At 34.5% G+C, this 20,310-nt stretch overlaps 1 protein-coding gene across 1 annotated transcript in view; it reads right to left on the bottom strand.

The window, feature by feature from the left end:
• Positions 1-2,146: 2,146 nt before the first annotated feature.
• CHM (CHM Rab escort protein) overlaps positions 2,147-20,310 on the bottom strand; it is a 183,065-nt gene continuing 164,901 nt past the window's right edge. The window contains exons 13-15 of the mRNA XM_033114497.1: positions 17,540-17,638; positions 12,570-12,730; positions 2,147-5,555 (exon numbers count right to left, since the gene is read on the bottom strand). Coding sequence (XP_032970388.1) covers positions 5,364-5,555; positions 12,570-12,730; positions 17,540-17,638 — 452 coding nt within the window. The 3' untranslated portion in view covers positions 2,147-5,363. The remainder of the gene's footprint in view (positions 5,556-12,569; positions 12,731-17,539; positions 17,639-20,310) is intronic.

The following is a 20,310-nucleotide window of genomic DNA, read 5'->3' as shown; positions in this document are numbered from 1 at the left end:
TTGATCTAACTAGTCACCTATCTGTCATATCTTAATCGCACTTTATAAAAACATTGATGTAATCCAATGTCTATTATTTTTGGTCACTATTTTTGGTGGTCTCACACACCACATAGGAATTTGGTTGGATTACTAAACAGATATTTTTTTCATGAGATAATAAATACTTGCTACTTATAAAAATTCTTTAAAAATATGTAGAATTAGAAATTATACTTTTATTTTCCCTCCCACCAATCCCAATCTCTTTCCAATGTAACTAGTACGTTTAGTATATAAACTTCCCAAACTTTTCCTCTGATATATATATAATACACATAGGGTTTTGTTTTGATTTTTACATAATTAATTTAATATACTTATTCTGTGACTTGATTTTAAAAGATGTGTTGGAGAGGTACCACATATAGATACATCTCACTCTTTTTTTGCAGCTGCATAGTATTCAATACTATAGAATGCATGCATTAACAATTTAAGCCAGTCTCCTTTTAATGAACATTTAGGTTATTTCCAAAATTAAAAAAAAAAAAGCTACAGTGAGCAACCATGTATTTTTAGGTACATGTACAAAACTTTCCACAAGCTAGATTTTTAGAAGTGGAACTGCTTGGTAAAAAGGTATGTGTTTAGGATTTAGATAGGTAATACCAAATTACCCTTCAAAAAGGCTATAACCAACTTATACTCATGTGCATAATGTATGAGAGTGCCTTTTCTTCTACACTCACCAATCTGGATATTATCCATCCTTTACTTTCTTCCAACTCGATGAGCAAAATATATCTCCTGGTTTAGTCTGCTTGGAGACTGGGCATTATTGCATAGCTTTAACATGTTCAGTATTTCCAGAACTATTAGGATGCTGACATTAAATTTTTGATTTCCACTGAATTCTGGGCAAAATTACTTTATTTGTTTAAAGAGAAAAATGTTATGCTTATAAGATGAAATAGAGTAATAGTACTAATATAGATTAGAAATGGGAATAGAACATTAAGAGCTAGTATTTCACCTTTTCGAGCTCTACAAATAAATCCTCTGCTCAATTGGTATAGTCTTGCTATTTTTTCTACACAGGAAAATCATGAATAGAACAATTCACTAATGCTTCTTGATCAGCAAGTGTCCATCTCTAAAAAATATTTCATTTAAGGGTCGACTGTCTCATTGATAGGATTGACACATGCAAGTCCTATTAACATTAATAGGAGTTACCAGCACAAATCCCCCTGCAGTGATAGGTTCAATGATCCTACAGTCTACTAGAATCCAAGTTCTAATGATTACCTGGTCCTAAGAGTCATCCTCACCAGGAAGAGCAGATGTGGCAACTTGTAAGGGAGGGGCATCTCACGGCAGCCTTACAGCTAAACTGTATTAATGGAAAGAAAAGTCTTCAAAATGTGACCTGGGATGCTAAGTGTTAAACCACCTTACTGGTGTTTTTAAAAAGCCACCATTAAAGAGGGGAATTCAAACATATCAAAGCACTTGTTTTTTGTTTTTTTTAAAGTGTGAATACTGTATGAGCTCCAAGGTGCTTGAAGGATAATACAGCTACTTGTTTAAAAATTCAATTAACCTTATCTTTGTCAAACTTGACTTATTAATAATCTCACAGATAAACTGCCAGTTTTGAAAGAGTCTTGTTATCTTTTGAATGTGTCCTGTGTGAGAAGCTTTAGAAACTACTTGGAATTGACAGAAGATGTCACTCTGCTTCAATTATTTGATTCAAGAACAAATCATAGTTCAATGAATGGTTTCTACATAAAAAGAACATCAGCAGTCTCTTGTCTGTTGCAAGTAAGCTGTTGGGGACTCAACCACAACAGACAAAAACATTTCAGGTTTTCATTCACCAATTAAGTATGAGAAACTTCAGATTCTCATACACCCAGTGAAATGTAAAAACAGTTTGTAGGCAATCAACGTACTATAAAGCCATAGCCCATGCCTCATAGCACTGATTTCAAACAGAATGAGATCTGATGCTGGCATCTAGAACAGTTCACTAAGTAAAGCATACCCACCTATCACTTGATTACCTTTCCCACAAACCTGACACAGTCGACAGATGCTTAGAAACAAAATCAATTATACAGTTGGACAGTTAAATAATAAACTGATACTAACAAATAAATCAGTTCCAAGACAGTCTTTAATTTCTTGGCACATATACAAAACTTTAACATTAAAAAATAGCATAGCATGTCTAAAAGGCATTTAAAACACTTCATTTCCTCTGAAAGCTTACTGCTACAGTGTGCAAATTATGAATAATCATATATTCATGCTTTGTGAAATACATATAAGAAAATTAACTGAGAGGAGAGAGATAAATTATTCAATACCTATAGCAGTAAATAACTTATTTGTTAAGAAAATTGCTTAATTCCTGCTTTAAAGAATCATTACAATTGAGCAATCCAATTTCAACAAAATTTTTTGAGGTCATAAGGACTTAGGACAAAGGGCTACCTTCTTAAGAACTGTAGTTGTGATAGCAGTTAATCATTAGCATGGCCATTATTTTAGACAAAGGCTGCCAATCTCAGAAACTACCATTCTAGAGGTTAACCATTAACATGGCCATTTTACTATGGGCAACTAAGTATCATAGGAGATGAGGAAAACTGTAACTTAGTTTCCTATAGAAAAATATATAAGTTTGTTTTATTTATATATCTTTTTCTGGTCAGGCATACCAACTAAAGAAATATACATTAGCAACATAGGGTTAATAACTGGTTTTCATATTGATCACTGAACTGGATGGTATTATCATTTTTGCTTAATAAGAACCATGCATACATAACTAAGCATTTTAAACACATGAATCAAAATTCTTTGATAATAGCAGTTTTTAAATTTTCAAATTAGCTACTGAAATTTCTGCATCACGTACAACATATTAATTTTATTTATATGACTTCAGGCTTATGGTTTTACAACATAACCAAAAGATTTGACTTAAAACTAAGAAAACAAATATTTATTTGCAGTAATTAAGATAGCTGAAAAGAAAGCACTTAGAACAATTTCTACTACATTTTGAGGCAACAGGAAATATCTAAAGTTCTCTAACAGTCGTGTACTATCTTAATCATCACTAATCATATTCAGGAGCTTTTAAACATTTCAACAGTATTTACTAAATAACCTGGAAGAGAAATTCTGATGCTGGTCAATAGATGAAATAGGGTGCAGTATGGGCTTGGTCACGCGACTACAGAATATCTCTTTCATTGCTCTACATACAGATAGCTGTAATAAAGCTCCCAGAATTTTTCTAGTTATTCTGGGCCCACCCTGATTAGCTGTTTACATAAATGTGCATGCTGCATTCAAGAGGCCTTAACTCTAAGACTATAACAAAGTACAATATCTTAATCGGTGCAACTTACTGCAATTGTATTCAGACTTAATACTCTCATATAGTGGAACCTATTATATTGCTGGTATTGAGGGGCAGGGTCAATACCCAGTGCTTATAGCTATGTATTGTGCATTCAGTGCATGCTACAGTTGGGATTCAGAAAACATGATTTGACTGATAAAAGATCTGAATCCATATAACAAAGGTTATAATGTAATTCTACTGTCCCTGATTCGTATAGTATTATAAAAGGGGAAGAGGGGGAAAGAAGGAACTAAAGAGATAGGGGAGGGGCTGTACAGTGAGCAGAGGGGTTAGGAGTAGCCTGAAAGGCTGGGAAGGTTTTCGTTGCATCTGGATTCAGCTATATTTGCAGGAGGTTGGAAAGGTGAGGCAAGAGATACATTCCTTGGTTCTTTCCCATGAGTCTGTGACCTGATAGAGCTAGATCTTCCCAGAAATCTGGAGAGGTCAGAGCCTCACTGCAGCTGAAGTGTGTAAGAACTATGTGCTTTCTACTGTAGCCACAGCTCTCTGGTCAGCAACACATGCCAGACTGCACAACAATAAACTTTTTATATATTTACGAAATGAAATAAGTTGTTAAATCCAAACTATTGCTGAAAACAAGTAAACTATCAGAGCATTTGGAAAAACTTTTAATATAGTCACTGTCACTGTAACTAGATTTGCTGCCTATGTACAACCCTATATTTTATGTTAAGTGCATACTATGGTTTAGCAATTGTCATATTCTATTATTTAGTCCTTGGTGGTTTCAGGTTTAGTTATCGGAAAAGAAATATGAAGAATTTGCAGTGTTTTCCTTATTAAGATTCAAAACCAAAATTCCACATGTTACTATGTTTACTGGTGTATAAGACTATAAAATACTAATACAGGAAATAGAATTTTATTTTAAAAGCTTAATACAATAAAAAAACACTATGATCTACTATGTTGGGGGAGTTGACAGCAATTATTTGCTGCATGAGATTTTTGATATTCACCTCCAAGTCAATGGGAAAATTTTGAAACAACTTTTCTTCCAGAAAAAACATTTTAAAGATGGCACTGCATTTATCTTCAAAATCATTCTCATAGAATAGGCAGGGTATTCCTATACCCATCTTACATACGGAGAAACGGAGGCCCAGAAATTACATGATTTGCCTAGTATCATCCATTAGCATAGCCAGGACTAAATGAGGTCTACAGACACTTGCGCTGGTGCTCCAGTTACTTGACCAGAGAAAATTTCCAAATACTGATGGGTCTATCCAAATCTTTCCTTCCATTTCTTCAGTATTGAGTTTTCCTAATGTATAAATGGTTCACATATACATATCACTACTAACACTAAAAAACACTGAGTAATGGGCTCATGATTTCTTTCTTAAAAATGTCTACTTTAATTATTAGCATTTGAATACTTCTTTAGAAAACAAAACAAACCTCTATGCCACAAAAGCTCTTGCCAGATCATGATACTTTAGTTTTTCTCGACTTCATTTACATATGTTTTCGTAATTTGTGTCATGATGCTCATATCCTTAAAGATAATATAATTCAAATAGTCAAAGGAAAGAAGTGAGCTGATTCCGAAGATGTGGCTTTCAAAGAAAGACACAAAGGGGAAGCAAAAGCTGCCATAAAAGCACAGAATTATTAATAATGTGTAGGATCACTTTCATCTCCAAAGCTGTATTACTGGGAATCAATTCATTTATAATTTTTATCTGCTAACTCCACAGGTTTGGTATCTTAAAGCAGGCAAGTCAATGTGCTTTACAAGTACTATGTGTCCTATTTTAGGAAAAATAAAATTTAGATTTTAGATTTCTATGACCTGTTCCTTTTGGTAATTCTGCATGTCAATTAGCTGCTGCTTTTCAACATTTTTCAAACAGTTCTTCTATCAAGAAGACTCTGAGGCTGGGAGGAATTTCCAAACTGAGGTATCCAGTTTGGTGTATTTCTGTTATTCAGAGGGCTCCTCTGGATTTCCCAGGCTTGCAGTTTCCTTGGGAGTCTCTGAGTTGGCCTCTAGTACAGCACTGGAGTCTGAAGCCCCTGGTTGTAAACTGTCTCCATCCAGGATGATGTCTTCAGGATTTGGTGGGGGTGGGCAGAATTCTTCGTTGGGGCAGATTTGCTGGAAAAGTGTCTCAGCCTGGCCAGGGAAGAAACGACACACCAGTTTTTGGACATCAGCTTCAAAGGTATGTGCCTTTCTGATACTATTTTAAAAAGTAAATATTACCCTTAAAAATATCTTTGAGTTATAGAACTTTACTCAATATACATGACCTTCAAAAAAAAATCTACTTTCAGAATTCCATGACTTTTCCCCTTTAATTCTATACATGTATTCAGATCCACTCTTCACGTGTATCTGTACTTGATAAGATTCTTCATCAAGTGTCCAGATAGTTGAGAATTTAAGGACAGGCATTCTACATGTCAGCTGAAACACAAGTTCCCTTAATACTCTTTATGTAATTTCCCAGTACAGCCTATTTGTGATATCCATAGCCTAATTTAGCATATAATAATTTTATAAAGTCATTGTTCAAATCAAGAAAACTTTTCACTATTTGCTCAACCATTTGTATTACTGGTATCATTTTTCTCCACCTGGGCTTTAAGGAGTATAGCACAGTATTCAAGATCGTAGACTCTGAATAGCCAAGTACAAATACTGACTCTGCCACTTAGCGGCAATGTGATTTGGGGAATGCTTACTCAACTTCTGAGCCTTGCTTTCTTTGTCTATAAAATGGCAGAGACTAAGCCTCTATACGTGGTAGCTGTTATCACCATCATCAAAAATAATATAAGTTAAAATGTCAAGATGTATGCTTAGCTTAGGTGGCAACGTAAGAGAATAAGAAAGTAAATGTGATCATAATTAACAACAACAATACACACACAGGAAAGTAAATATGGCAAGTAGCATTGCTATCCCATTCTAAATATATTTCTACTTTTATTTAGATGAATACAGCTCATTGTTAGATAAGGGTCTCTGCCATGCTAGGGAGCTTGCACTCTATCCTATTGGTAAAAGAAAGCCATTAAAGGGTTTTAAGATATGTGCTTGTTTTAAAGGCTATGTCTTTCTGTACCACTTCAACCCTCCTTTCCGAGGTACACACAAGGTCACGCATTAGTCTAGGAACTGATAACTGGCCCACAGGGCAAATCCAGCCTGCTGCCTAATTTTGTAAATAAAATTTTATTGGAACACAACCAATAAAATTTCTTTATCTATTGTCTACGGCTGCTTTTTCACTGCAATGGCTGAGTTGAGTAGTTGTAATAGAGACCATATGGGCTGCAAAATCTAAACTCTTTACCACCTGGCCATCTACAGTTGGTAGACTCCTGCATCAGGTGATTAAAACTGATATTCTTTGGGAGTGGGTGGAGGGATAGTAAGAACAAACTTCTGAGCTTTGATGTGGAGTTGAAAGAAAGGACAGGGAGAAAGAAATGGCTCCTTTCCCTCTTGAGTAGAGTTTAAGGATATATTTTTGTACATGTCATTTTCCTATGGATATTTTGAAATTAAATATTTGAATGCCTGCTTTGCTCTCCATCCCAGGAACTCACCACAAGTCTTTGGTGGAGACACCTTAGACCCTAGAATCAGGAGGACTGAGGTCAGACAGAGCCTGTACCTGACACTTCAGTTCCCCTAATGGACTTTTGGTGTTTTACCTCTACCTTGTCCATTTGTTAAAGTTCTCCCTCCCGTTCACTCTCTGCATGCATTCAATCACCAAATCCTATCAGTTTTATCTCCTAGTGCTTGACTCCATCTGTTCCTTCCCTACAGACATAGCTCACGCATGCACCATCTTTCCCCTAGACAAAAACAACATCTCAGAACTGGACTGGTCACCTGGCCTCTAGGGTCCCTCTGTGTAATCCATCTGCATGCTGCCCTCAGAGGTCTCTATGGAAAATATAATTCTGTTTATGCCATTTTCAGGCTTAAAACTCTTCAAGGACTCCCCACTTCGAATATGATACAAATCAAAGACACCTACTACAGCATACAAAACCCTCAGGCCTACCTTTTCTGGTCTTATCATCTTCTACTTCATCCCCTCTCCACCTGTCAGACTTTTTGCTAACATCCTAGGCTGGTGCAGATGCTACAACGCTTGAAACGTTTCAATTCAGTTGTCTTCCATTTAGATGGAGAATTGCTACTCATCTTTTATATCCCACTCTGTAAGGTTCTTTGACTCCTAGATAGATGTCATGGCTCCTCTGTATTGCTTCTGGACTTTGGATATTAACCTATTATTGCATATACTGCACTGCTATTTGTTTACATATTTTTCTCCTTTACTATATACTGATTTGTCCAGGGATGACAAGGACTGGGTTTTAGACAACTCCGGATCTTTAGTGCCTGGCATGGAGTAGAACACCTCTCTCTCTCTCGGCGTGTGTGTGTGTGTGTGTGTGTGTGTGTGTGTGTGTGTGTGTATGTGCGTGTATATATGTATATATATACTTGCATATATGTATATATATTACATATAACATACATATAATTATATATATTATTATTAATACTATTACTTTTACTTCTACTCCAGTTCCTCTGTATGTCACACTTTGTCTCCCTTTTGCCACCTCCCTGTAGGATAGATTGTCCCCTGAACCCCAGTCCCTGTGGCTGGATCCCACTCCATCTGTTCCTGTATACCCCTCTCATAAACAATCTATCTCCTCAGACAGCCAACCAATTGCAAGCTGTGGCACTACCCTTATTTGTGCTCTATTTGCCTGTGGAACTCCCACTTTCAGCCCATGTGCCACTGGTCTTTCCAGACTCCAGTCTATCCGAAGAATCTCCTCTTTCTATAACTGCTGGAAACTTTTTGAATCAACTGCCATGTTCTCGAAGGTCCACCTAATGCTTCTTTATTTGTTGCATTTCATTTGCCAACTAAGCCCCAGTTCTGAGAGTTGTCATAAAGAGATTAGTTCAGAGTAAAATGTCAACTTCTAATCCTCCACACCCTTTATAAGCCAGAAGTTAGCTTAAAAAGAGTTTCATGTGGTTTAAAAAAAATTAAGGGCTGATTATATTGTGATGTGGTTTTCTTATATTAGGAAGTACAGAGAGGACAAGCTGAGTTATTTAAGACATTCCTATGTTTATTTTATTATATTTTTAAAAATTTATTGGGGTGATAATTATTAGTAAAGTTACATAGATTTCAGGTGTACAATTCTGTATTACATCATCTATAAATCCCATTGTGTGTTCACCACCCGGAGTCAGTTCTCCTTCCATCACCATGTATTTGATCCCCCTTACCCTCATCTCCCACCCCCCACCCCCCTTACCCTCTGGTAACCACTAAACTATTGTCTGTGTCTATGAGTTTTTTTTCTCATTTGTTTGTCTTGTTCCTTTGTTGTTTTCAGTTTTATATATCACATATCAGTGAAATCATAAGATTCTCAATTTTTTTCTGACTTATTTTACTTAGCATAATAATCTCAAGATCCATCCATGTTGTCGCAAATGGTACTATTTAACATACATCTACACAAAACAAAAATAAATACTTTGTCAATCTAGTGGCTTAATATACTTAGGATATAGTTACACTAACAAGATAAAAACACTGCACATTAGATGAATTTACAAACACTAGGGTCCAACTGACTTGAGAATAAATCTTGGCTCAAAAACTTACCAGCTAGCTATGTGACCTTTGGACAAGTTATTTAGCCCCATATGGACCTTAGTTTCCTCGTCTGTAAAATGGGGATATCATGGATACTTACCTCATAGGGTTGTTCTGAGGACCAAATAAGATAGTATATATAAGATGCTTAGGATAGTGTCTGGCCCATAGAAAATGCTCAATGAATGGTAGCTTCAGAATATATGACACCTAAACTTGCCCTCTCCCTCAATGACACGAGAAAATGAATGATACTGCAATATGTGAGCAACTTGATAGTTCATCTGACCTATAAAGGTGGACTTCAACTTACAAGTTATGTGCCAAATGTCATAAGTGAGTTGGTAACCTGTCCATAAAAAGTGTTCTAAATGGTGGTTAGGTTGCCAGTCTTGCTCACATCAGCCAATTTAACTCATTTTATACCTGAAGTATGATACAAAGAGTACAGCACTATTTAACTATTGTTCCTATGGTAGTGACAGCTCCTGGGGGATGGGGCTCCTGAAGGAGGAGTGACCTATCAATGCCTTGGGAGTGGGAGGTCACAGACCAAGTTGTTCATCAGTATGAGTGGGTAAATGAGACACTAGCAGTATTATGAGAGACCATATGTCACATTCAGAAAAAAAATGAATATAAACTATAAAAACTAGCGAGTCACAGAAACAATCACAACTACCATGTTTCCCTGAAAATAAGACCAGATCTTATATTAATTTTTGCTCCAAAAGAAACATTAGGGCTTATGTTCAGGGGATGTCCTCCTGAAAAATCATGCTAGGGCTTATTTTCCGGTTAGGTCTTATTTTCGGGGAAACACGGTATCACTTAGGTTAGCATCAGTGTGGTGGTAACAGGGAATGTACCCGTATGCTCCTGCACACAACTTTAACTTGTATTACACAGAGATCATTTTATATTTTCAGTATGCCTCTAAATCATATAGTTCCATATAAATACAAAGGAGGCAGGACTATGTTATTCAACATCTATATGTTTGCAAATAAGCGTATGGTTGCAAATAAGTGTATAGTTTGCAAATAAGTTGACAAATAAGATATCAACTTGTTAACTGGTAAAATGAAGCATTTCCTTTGTTAAAAAAAAAAGGGAAATCTGCAGGTGCTTATGTTTTCTACATAGGAAAAGCCTAGGTGATATTCTGAGAGCTTTTATGGACAATTTAGAAAACAGAAGTCATCAATTAGTGAACTGGATGAACAAAGGATGATATACTGAAACCAGGAAAGTTTATCTAAATAAACTAGCATTTGTAAAACTATTACTGATTCCCTTTAAAGTAGGCATTATGTTTTCTCCCCAAACTGATGTGAAGTTAAAAGTTACATAACAAATTTAAAACTACTTATATTTAATAGCATGTAATAATTAGTACCCAAACTAGCATTATGACTATTTTCTATTGTGATAACACTGTAGTCCTGAAAACTATTTTCTTGGGAAGTAAATTACCTCATAATAAAATTACCCTTTAATTATAATCTTCTAGCTTGCAGTTTAGATCACATTAGCACTTGTATAATAAGCCCTTACTTAAAAGGCCTTCCATTTTGGTTAAAAAACATTAAAGTTCACTCAGGAATAAAAATGACCTAAGCTACCTGGCTGAAAACTTGCTGGCAATGTCTACTTTAAAAAAATTAGAACATCAAAGCAAAAATGACTTGGTCATTTTAAGCCATAAATGTAGATCTTGAACCATCCTGGGTTCCTATTAAACTAATAGGATGAATGATGAACGAGAGAGGTGACTGCCTGCTTTTGTTATCACTGGCTGAATCTGATTACCCAGTACAACTATTAGGCTCTGAAGATGAGAAACAAAGAATTTGGCAAAAAACAGTAAATGCATGGGTCATGGCCTTGCCGCTATGACTAAAAATTAAAGGCTCAGTGAAGCCATTTGCTCCTGTAAGATTCCTGTCACTCGTGGAAAATGAAACTTCCTTCTGTGGTCTTAGAGCAATGTTAAATTATCTATTTATTGATTCAATTGATAGTTGTGCCAACTATGTCTGTGTAAAGTTTAGATTTGTGCTTCGAAAAATATTTTCTGCTCTTCTCTTTCTGTCAAGTGCTGAGAAGTATATTTGTATACAAATTATGAATCTTCAGTTTAATAGTCATAGCTCATGTTTGGCAGCTTGTATCAGCCTGCTCTGTATCTCTGCATAGCCCTGCCTAGGAGGGCTGTCACAAAACTCCACCTCGATTTACCATTCTTCTCAGCAGCTAGAATAGATCTTGGGACATTGGCTTGTATCAAAACTTTAAAGGAATCGCTGGGTCACATGGTAATTCTATTCTTACCATATGACCCAGCCATCCCTCTCCTGGGTATCTACCCCCAAAATCTGGAAACATTTATCCATAAAGATATATGTACTCTGATGTTCACTGCATGCATTATTTACAGTGGCCAAGACATGGAAACAACAAAGGTGTCCTTCGATACATAATTGGATAAAGAAGATGTGGTATATATACACAATGGAATATTACTCTACATAACAAAAGATGAAATACTGCCATTTGTGACAACATGGATGGATCTTGAGATTATTATGCTGAGCGAAATAAGTCAGACAGAAAAAAACGAGAACTGTATGACTTCACTCATATGTGGGACATAAAACTGAAAGCAACAAAGAAACAAGACAAAGAGACAAAAACTCATAGACATATACAACAGTTTAGTGGTTACCAGAGGGTAAGGGGAGGAGGAGAGGGGTGGTAGAAGAGGGTAAAGGGAGTCAAATACATGGTGATGGAAGGAGAACTGACTCTGGGTGGTGAGCACACAGTGTGATATATAGATCATGTATTACGGAAATGTACTCTTGAAACTATATAATTTTACTAACCAATATCACCCCAATAAATTAAAAAAAAAACTTTAAAGGAATCATGTTAATTGTGAAACACTGTAAGTTACATGTCCTTTTCCAAGATAAGAAAATGCCTTAAGACCATTTTAAAATTACATTTTATATGCCTTACTAGTTACACTCCTTTTGAAATGATTCAGGTTAACAGAGAAAAAAAGTTTGTGCATTGCAAAATAATACACTGATAGGTCAACAGTTTAAATTAGAAACAGTGTTTCTTTAGAATATTGGCATTTTAAGTTCATTTTTATGAATATGTATTTGCAACATTTCTCTATCCTTATTCAAACACAATGGAGCTCACAAGTGACCACTTGTAGTTCATCATTATATTGAAGAACATGACAATATCTGATACTATATTGAAAGTATATTTAAAGTAGCTTTCTTATTTATAAAAAAAAGTTTAGGGACAAATTGCAGAGATGGTATTAAACGAGAGAGGTGCTTTTCTAGTCTCTTTTTCCACCTCCCAGGGGAAAAAAAAAAACACAATTCTGTTTCCCTACCATACCTACTTCTTAATATAAGACCAAGAAATATCAACAGCCTTACCTGTTTGACTGCATTATCATTTCCTAAGCCACAGTCTGGGCCAGAGCAGACGTAAACGTTGGATGGTAAATCATTATAAGAGCTCCTGCTGACATCTGAAGAATCTCTCATATTGAAGTAAAGAGCCCACAGAAGTCTTGGCTTTTCAACTTCTTCATTTTCTAAATGCAGACATAAATTTTATTTACATCTAAAGCACAAAATGCCTGTCAATTACTACAATATACAGTCAATTATTAACAAAGCCATGACTACATATTGTAGTAAATCAGAGTTTTGTATGTAAATAATAGTAAATCTAATTTACTATTGTTTCACACTCTAATTAATACATGTGCATGCTATTTCAAGCGATGGCTTTTCAACCTCAGATAACTTTGATTTTTAAAATTATTTTAATGATTAGTAAGTTACTTAAATTTAACTCCAACTGTGTTCCCTTGGATTTCTATTATTCCATCTTACAAGTATCAAAGAGTTTATGATCACGTTCATCTTTAAATTATGCCTTTAAGTAAGAAGACAACATAAATTGATTTTCTTATGTTTCCCATGGACAATTCAACTTAAAAAATTATATAGTAAGTCAATAGTATATACAGGATTATGAGATGTGCACAATAGACAGATCTACAAAGACAGATGTAGATCGGTGGTTACCTAGGCCGGGGGGGCATGGAGGTCAATGAGGGACGGCTCCTAATGGGTATGAGGTTCCTTTTAGGGTGATAGAAATATTCTAAAATTGACTGTGATAATGTTGTAACAATTCTGTGAATCTAATTAAAATACTAAATTTTATACATTAAATGGGTGAATGGTATGATATGTGAATTATTTCTCAATAAAGCTGTTATTAAAAGTAATATATACAGGATTAAAACTTTCATATCTTAACTCACTAATGCTTTGTCCTACCAGATTACAAAACTAATGGGAACCAACCAACAAATTACACAAATAAGATTCAAGATTGCAAGTTGTTTTAGCACACAGTCTCCCATTTAATAGGAAGCATCTCTAGAATGTGTGCTAGGGACTGGCCTAGGAGATGGGGATACAAAGATGAAGCAGACTTAATCCTTAATCTTCTGCTTTTTAATGTTCCCTCATATGGGGCCTAGCACACAGCAAACACTCAATGAATAATTTCTGAATTAATTTTAATCCTCTTTTCAGGTATAATCACAGTATGATATACTTATTAAAAGGCCCAACATTATTAACCTGAATAACTAAAGCCTATTCCTTGCTATCTTAATAATTACTTTTCTGCATGTCTTCCTTAGAAATGTTATAATTAAATTTTCTTCAGTTGAAAACAGAAAATGCTGCTGCTAACATATTTATTGACTAAAGCATTTTCTTTAGCCTGAATCTGAACAAAACTTCAAATTATATATAATGATAATGGATGTATATGAAGATTACCCAAGACCATGAGGCACCTTACGAATCACAAACAAAATACTAAAGGTATAATTATCTAGTTGATTAACATTTGTTAAATTGGTAATCAATGTAGAGAAATTCTCAGCTAATTGCAGTACTCAATTAACAAGAATGTCCCATTCCTCAATTCAGGATGAATAGGATTTTACTGTATTTAATTTAAAATATCTCTATGACAAGAATACCAAATGTCATTTTTCTAGTTCATCCTGAATAATCCATAATGACTACTGTGATAGGATGAAGAAACTCTGAATGGAAGAAGTGATCCCTTAAGATGCCCCTTTCTAATGCTAAGATCTACGAGTCTAAGGAAGGTATTGCTATAACTAATTTCACACAAGAACAAGATAGATGGCGAAATCTATTTATTGATGAAACAAAGAATATAAGGAACTCATATTTCACAGCTAAAACCATACGGTTCTTAGTAAATTTATTGGTGAGTTTAGTTTGACTAAATCTTACAGGAAGATAATTCAACATATTGCCTATGAATTCTGACACCAGACTCCAAGAGCACTGCAGAAAAGTGGGCTAAGGTCTGGAAGTCGTTTAATATTGTCCGTTTCTGAACATACACTAAGAGAGTTTATCTTGTATTTATTTCATCAAAGTTCCAGCTCAGAGGAGTGCTTTCACTAAATAAAAGTTGGGGAAAATGAATACGCCAATAGGTTGTAGGAAAGAAGTTTCATAGAAATTGAAGCTTTGAAAAGAGACCAGGAAGAAGATGAAAAGTTAACATAGGCTGGAGATAAATGCTCCTGATAGAAGGGAGTTATTAGGCTTTGACCTTAAAACCCTCAAAGAGACTTATAATTGTTTCATCCTTCTTTGAGGTCAGCGGGAAGGCAGAGATACCTAGAAAAATAACATGCAGTTGTGCAGTACACAATTGTCAAAAAAATATTGAAGTTGCCGAGGTTTGGCTAGGAATACATCAACTGGCCAAAAGTAGAATTGGTTTTCTGTAATACCTCACTTTATTCAACTAGACAGTGTGCAGAAACAGTAATAGGTAATTTAGAATAGGATCCTGAGCAAATTAAATTGGGGTAAGTACAGAATAAGGTAGGCAGATGAAAATCAACAATGGCACACAATACTTGGTCTATAGTTGAATGACATGTTTAGGATGAGAGAAACTATTTTAGTAACATAGAGTAGCATGAGACCAAGAGAGCAGGAGACTGTCATGGCCTCTTTCCAATACTCTTGGAAGTATTAGTATAACCACTTCTGAAGATACAGCATAAAGGTGAAGAGCTCTGGCTGATATCTTGAATGTGAAAAAGTAAGAAAGAAAAAAGAATATCTTCACAACCCTACTGGAATTTCTCAGCTGCACTGGCAAAGAAGTAGTGTATTTGAGAAGAGAACATTATCTTTTACAACAAATAAACTACCTTGTCTGGTGAATAGGCTGACTTTCACAAAGGCTTAGGAAGCACAGCACTACACAGAACATAGAACACAAATAAAAAGAAAAAAATAAGCCCAAATAATGTTATTCCTTTTGCACAGGTTTTAAAACAAAATATTTACAATGCTCTAAAGCATAAGGTTTCATATCACTGTCAAATAAGCAAAACAATAATAATAAAAGCAATCAATCTGTGAAAAAAGGGGCTTTTGCTACAGAGAAGAATGTGCTTTAATGTATTAAAAGTTCACATTGCTCATAAAGTTCCTTCTTCCTCATTTAGGCAGGAAAATGAATTGAGTTCTCTTCTCCAGGTGACTTTGCCTATTTGACCTGCCATGGCCCAGTGCTCACTTTATCTGGTGATTCATTTTCAATAACTCCAACAGTATTTGTTCTGACATTTTAATTAAAATATGACCACTACCTCATCCTGATGATAAAAAGGCCTATGTGTCAGTGAAAACTAGCTTTTCAGTGCCTCGGTGCACCTGAGGACCCCTGTGTGCACATAGTTCTTACTACAGAATTTCACTCAGGTTTTAAATGATACATCATTTTAAAACAGGATCGTTTAAACCATTAAGATTAATGTTTAAAAATCTAAAATTGGCTAAAGAAAAATCTAAAATGGCTAGAGGATGCTAGGTAATGAACATGTAATTGCCCCAACTTGATGCTTTTTAAAAAAAAAAACACAAAAATTAAATGCATTTCAAACGTGAAGAGCAATGATATGAGATTCAAATTTAGTGGACTCTTTGAGACTACCACACAATAAAAATAAACAACAAAAATTATTAACAACTTCAGAAATAAAGAAGGAATTCAGAGTTTTTGTAACCAAGGTAATTAAAGCCAAGGATGAAACTATGATTCCACATAGGTTTAGGAATATTATCATATACCATAACTTTGCAATCAAATTTTTAACAATAGTCCAAACATTTATATGGGACTTCCCAATGAAGAAAATGTAAACATGAAACAAATTAAATTTCTAACTAAAGTCAAGAAAATTTTTAGATTGTAGGATTTTATTCAGGTAGCTCAAAAAGAAATTAATTATATTGCTATTAGCTGCAAAGAACAGAGCAGTTTTCTTACGTAAATAAAAATATCCCTCTACACATGATCTCTGCATTAAGAAAACCAATAATACACTTATGAGATGAACTAAAAGTAAATAATAGTTAGGAGTAAATAAATGGTTTTCTGAACAAATAAAACATCCAAAGAGAATGAAGATACTTGAATCAATGAGGAAACGGGCCATGATTCAAGTAGACATGCAAATCCTATAATAAAAATCACCATCACTTCATATAAATGAAGAAGATCCACCAGGCTATTTTTTTGATCACTTACACACAAAATACACTATAATTTGCTCCATTCACAATTACAAGAGCTAGCTTATGATGTGGAGAGAAAAGTTTCGAAATTTGTGGTTGAAAAGCATTTTTATTTTTACCATGAATAAGTAGCATAGTGGCATATGTATCTGAGAGCTATATATCAGACCACTAGCATGCTATGCCTTAAAACACAGTTAAGAAGGATTCCTCCATTTGTCAACTAATATTTTACTCTTCCCTCAGTAGAACCAATTTTTCTTTGTAAATGGAGATAACTTTTTCTGATAAAGGAATATATGCTCTCTGTACACCTGTAAAATAAAGAAAATTTAAAAAAAAATAAAGAAATAAAATAAAGATATAAAATAAAATTAAAATAAAGAAAAAAAATAATTGTCCACAATCCCACCCAAATTAAGAGACTTAATGGCAGTGTTTTTTTTATGCATGTGAGTATGTACACATATAAATGTATATTTTTGCACTTAAATATATACATTGTGTGTATGCTATATGTTTTTCCTTTACCTTTACAGGGTGAATATATTCCCATTTTTAGGAAGAGAATGTGTTCAATCATCCTAATAAAACATGTAAGCATGATTGCCGAATGCTTTACATTTCAGTGCAGGTTGCAGAAACCTTCATGAGCTATTTCAGAGGAGTAAAGTGATTACGTTACCTTTCTATCATGAATACTATTTAGGATTATTGAACATGATTATTGTTCTTACCAATCTCCAGTTCGGTATATGGAGTAAACAATTTCTGCACAACTGGTTCTAAATCTTCTCTTGCTGATTTAGAAGATGTACATGTCAGATGGACCAAATCTGTTAAAAAAAATATTTTGAGTTCCTGCTTATCACAAATTTCACTCATATTCAAGGTACTAAGCTGGTACCATGGGGAACAGAGAGCTGAACAAGTCATGGCTGCTGCCTTCAAAGAGTTTACAACCTAGTGATAGGGGGACATGTAAAAACCATAACAATATGCTGTGTGTGTTAACTGAATAGCTGAAATATATGCTAACTAATAACTAAGAAGGAACACACGGACACCCAAGAAGAAGTAACCGTTGATGGTTCATTCTGTAAAACTAGCAGAGTAGAAAAGCTTAGGAAGGCATTCATTCATAGGAAGAGCTTAAGTTTTCCTTATAACATTCCCAAAGAGAGTGGATAAAGGATTGCTAAGCAAAATAATTGTGTAGGAAAGACTGCAAGTAGAATATTTGTTCACCTAGAGATCACGCTTCACATTTGTCAGACAGAAGAATCCACTTACACAAACTTTACTGTTAAGTTAATAACAGATCATCTATTTATTATAGGATTCTCTAAGAAATCTTTTGGGGAACACTGTTGGCTTAGTTTGAATAATACATGTAATGGAAAGTCTATAAAATGGCACAACTTAAAATAGTCTGTAATACTTTCAGAAATTCCAAATCACTTCCTCTTGCATCTATCATTTCATGGGGCTTGGACCTTGGAGAATGTTTGTGTTAGACAATATCATGTACCAAAAATAAGCCCTTCACAGAAGTGAAATATTGTAGCCTAATACATTTAGAATTTCTAAAGGCCTACATACAGAGGTAGAGGAAGGATGAAAAGTTCTACATATTGAGAGAAAGGACTAAGGGGACCCCTAAATGGGAGAAATTCTTATGGTCCTGGAAATGGCTAGGGAGGGATAGAATAATGACAGAAAGAATACATATTAGGAACAGTGTAAGTATGGAGAAATTCCTTCCCCTAAAACACTAGTAGAAAAAGTACACCCACTTCTTTTCTAAAACTTTATTTCAGACTACTCGATTTTTCTAAAATACCCCAAGAAGATAGTTCAGAATTTATCATGGAAGCCAATATCAGAATAGGTATCTTGTTATTAAAATTCATTCCACATTCAACTACTCCAAAATATATCTAAACATAAATTGAGGAACACCTAATAACCATGTGAGCTAAAATCAAATTTTGCAGTATTTTTTTCCAGGTCCACCAAAGAATGTGACATTCTAAGATGGTTCCTGTCTTATGAATGGCCTAATAAAAGATCTACCTTATTTAAGCAATATTTTTACATGAATGTCACAATAATTCCCATTGATTCAGGGATATTGTAGGATATATATGGTACTAATTATTTTAAAAGGTATACCAACCTTCACAACAAAATTATTCCTAATTAGCTTAAATTTGTCAAATGTTATATACATTGGTGGGAGTTTAATCTCCCCAGATAACTGCTGAATTAAACAGGGTATAGAACCACAAAGGTAGAAATCCCTGATACATTACACTCAAGAGAAACTATCCTGTCTCCTCATTCCCCAGTCTCAGAGAATATCATATCTCTGAGAATATCATATCTATGAGAATGTTCATATCAAAGTTCTCAATTTTCCAGTTCTTTCCTATTCAATTAATGTGTACTAGGGGAAAAAGGAGATGAATGTGAATATAAAATCAAAAAAGTGTATTTTGAAAAATATCTTCATGGTAAATTATTGGTTCTGTTAAACAGGATATATAAAAGAAATACACTGGAACAAAAATATCCTTATTTTTCCAAACAATATAACAGTTCAGTTTAGGAAGCGCTAGCAAAAATTTCTAGTAATGAAATCAGGTTACTATCTTGTACTTACTGAGTTTTACAGAAATTCTTAGAAAGAAAAATTAAAGACATTCATAACCTGAATTCCAATGTTTGTACCTTGATTTCGCTTAAATGCTACATTATTAATTGATCTACAAATTTAGGACATAAACAACTTTTTTTCTCCCTAAATATCCTGTTTTTCCTGTTGCCTATGTCACTTCCTCGTATAGGTTACTCTAAAGTCACTGCTTCTCTCCAAATCAGAGAGATTCTTGATTATGTTATTGTTTTAAAAAATTCTGATTATTCTCAAAATTAGTTTATTAATCTTTGTTCCTCTTGTAAGGGCACGTCTTAGAGTCGATTTTTCTCTTCTTTGTCTGTCAGATATAATTCTCACTTACAGTGGGTGTTCAATAAATATTTGTGGCTTAAGATAACTTGCTTCCCTGTCATGGGCAGACATTAAATACTCACAGGCTTAAATGGACATAAGTGTGCACATGAATATATGTATGCATACACACGTATGGGGAAATTTTTACTAGTTTCTTATATGAAATATAGGAAATTATCTGATCAACCAGGATAGAGTTAAGGGAAGTTATCAATGGGTAATCCTCAAATTATTTAAATCTGCCTGAGAAATGTTCACAGACACTTTAAGATACATCTATAAAATTCTCAAGAGTTTAAAAGATTATCTAGAAATGACTGTATAGCTCACCTGCATGTGTCAGACACTATTCTAAGCATGTTAAAAGTATTATCTTACTTCACCTATACAACAGCTGTTATCCTCATTTTACAGGTGAGAAAACAGAGGAACAGTGAAGTTAAGCAGATTTCCTGAAGTCATGCAATTAATAAAAGAACGTGCTGGGACTCA

Source organism: Rhinolophus ferrumequinum, chromosome X (assembly GCF_004115265.2).
Source record: "Rhinolophus ferrumequinum isolate MPI-CBG mRhiFer1 chromosome X, mRhiFer1_v1.p, whole genome shotgun sequence".
NCBI classification, from domain to species: domain Eukaryota; kingdom Metazoa; phylum Chordata; class Mammalia; order Chiroptera; family Rhinolophidae; genus Rhinolophus; species Rhinolophus ferrumequinum.
Note: the sequence above shows the minus strand (reverse complement) of the source record. Positions and strands in the feature narration are given on the sequence as shown.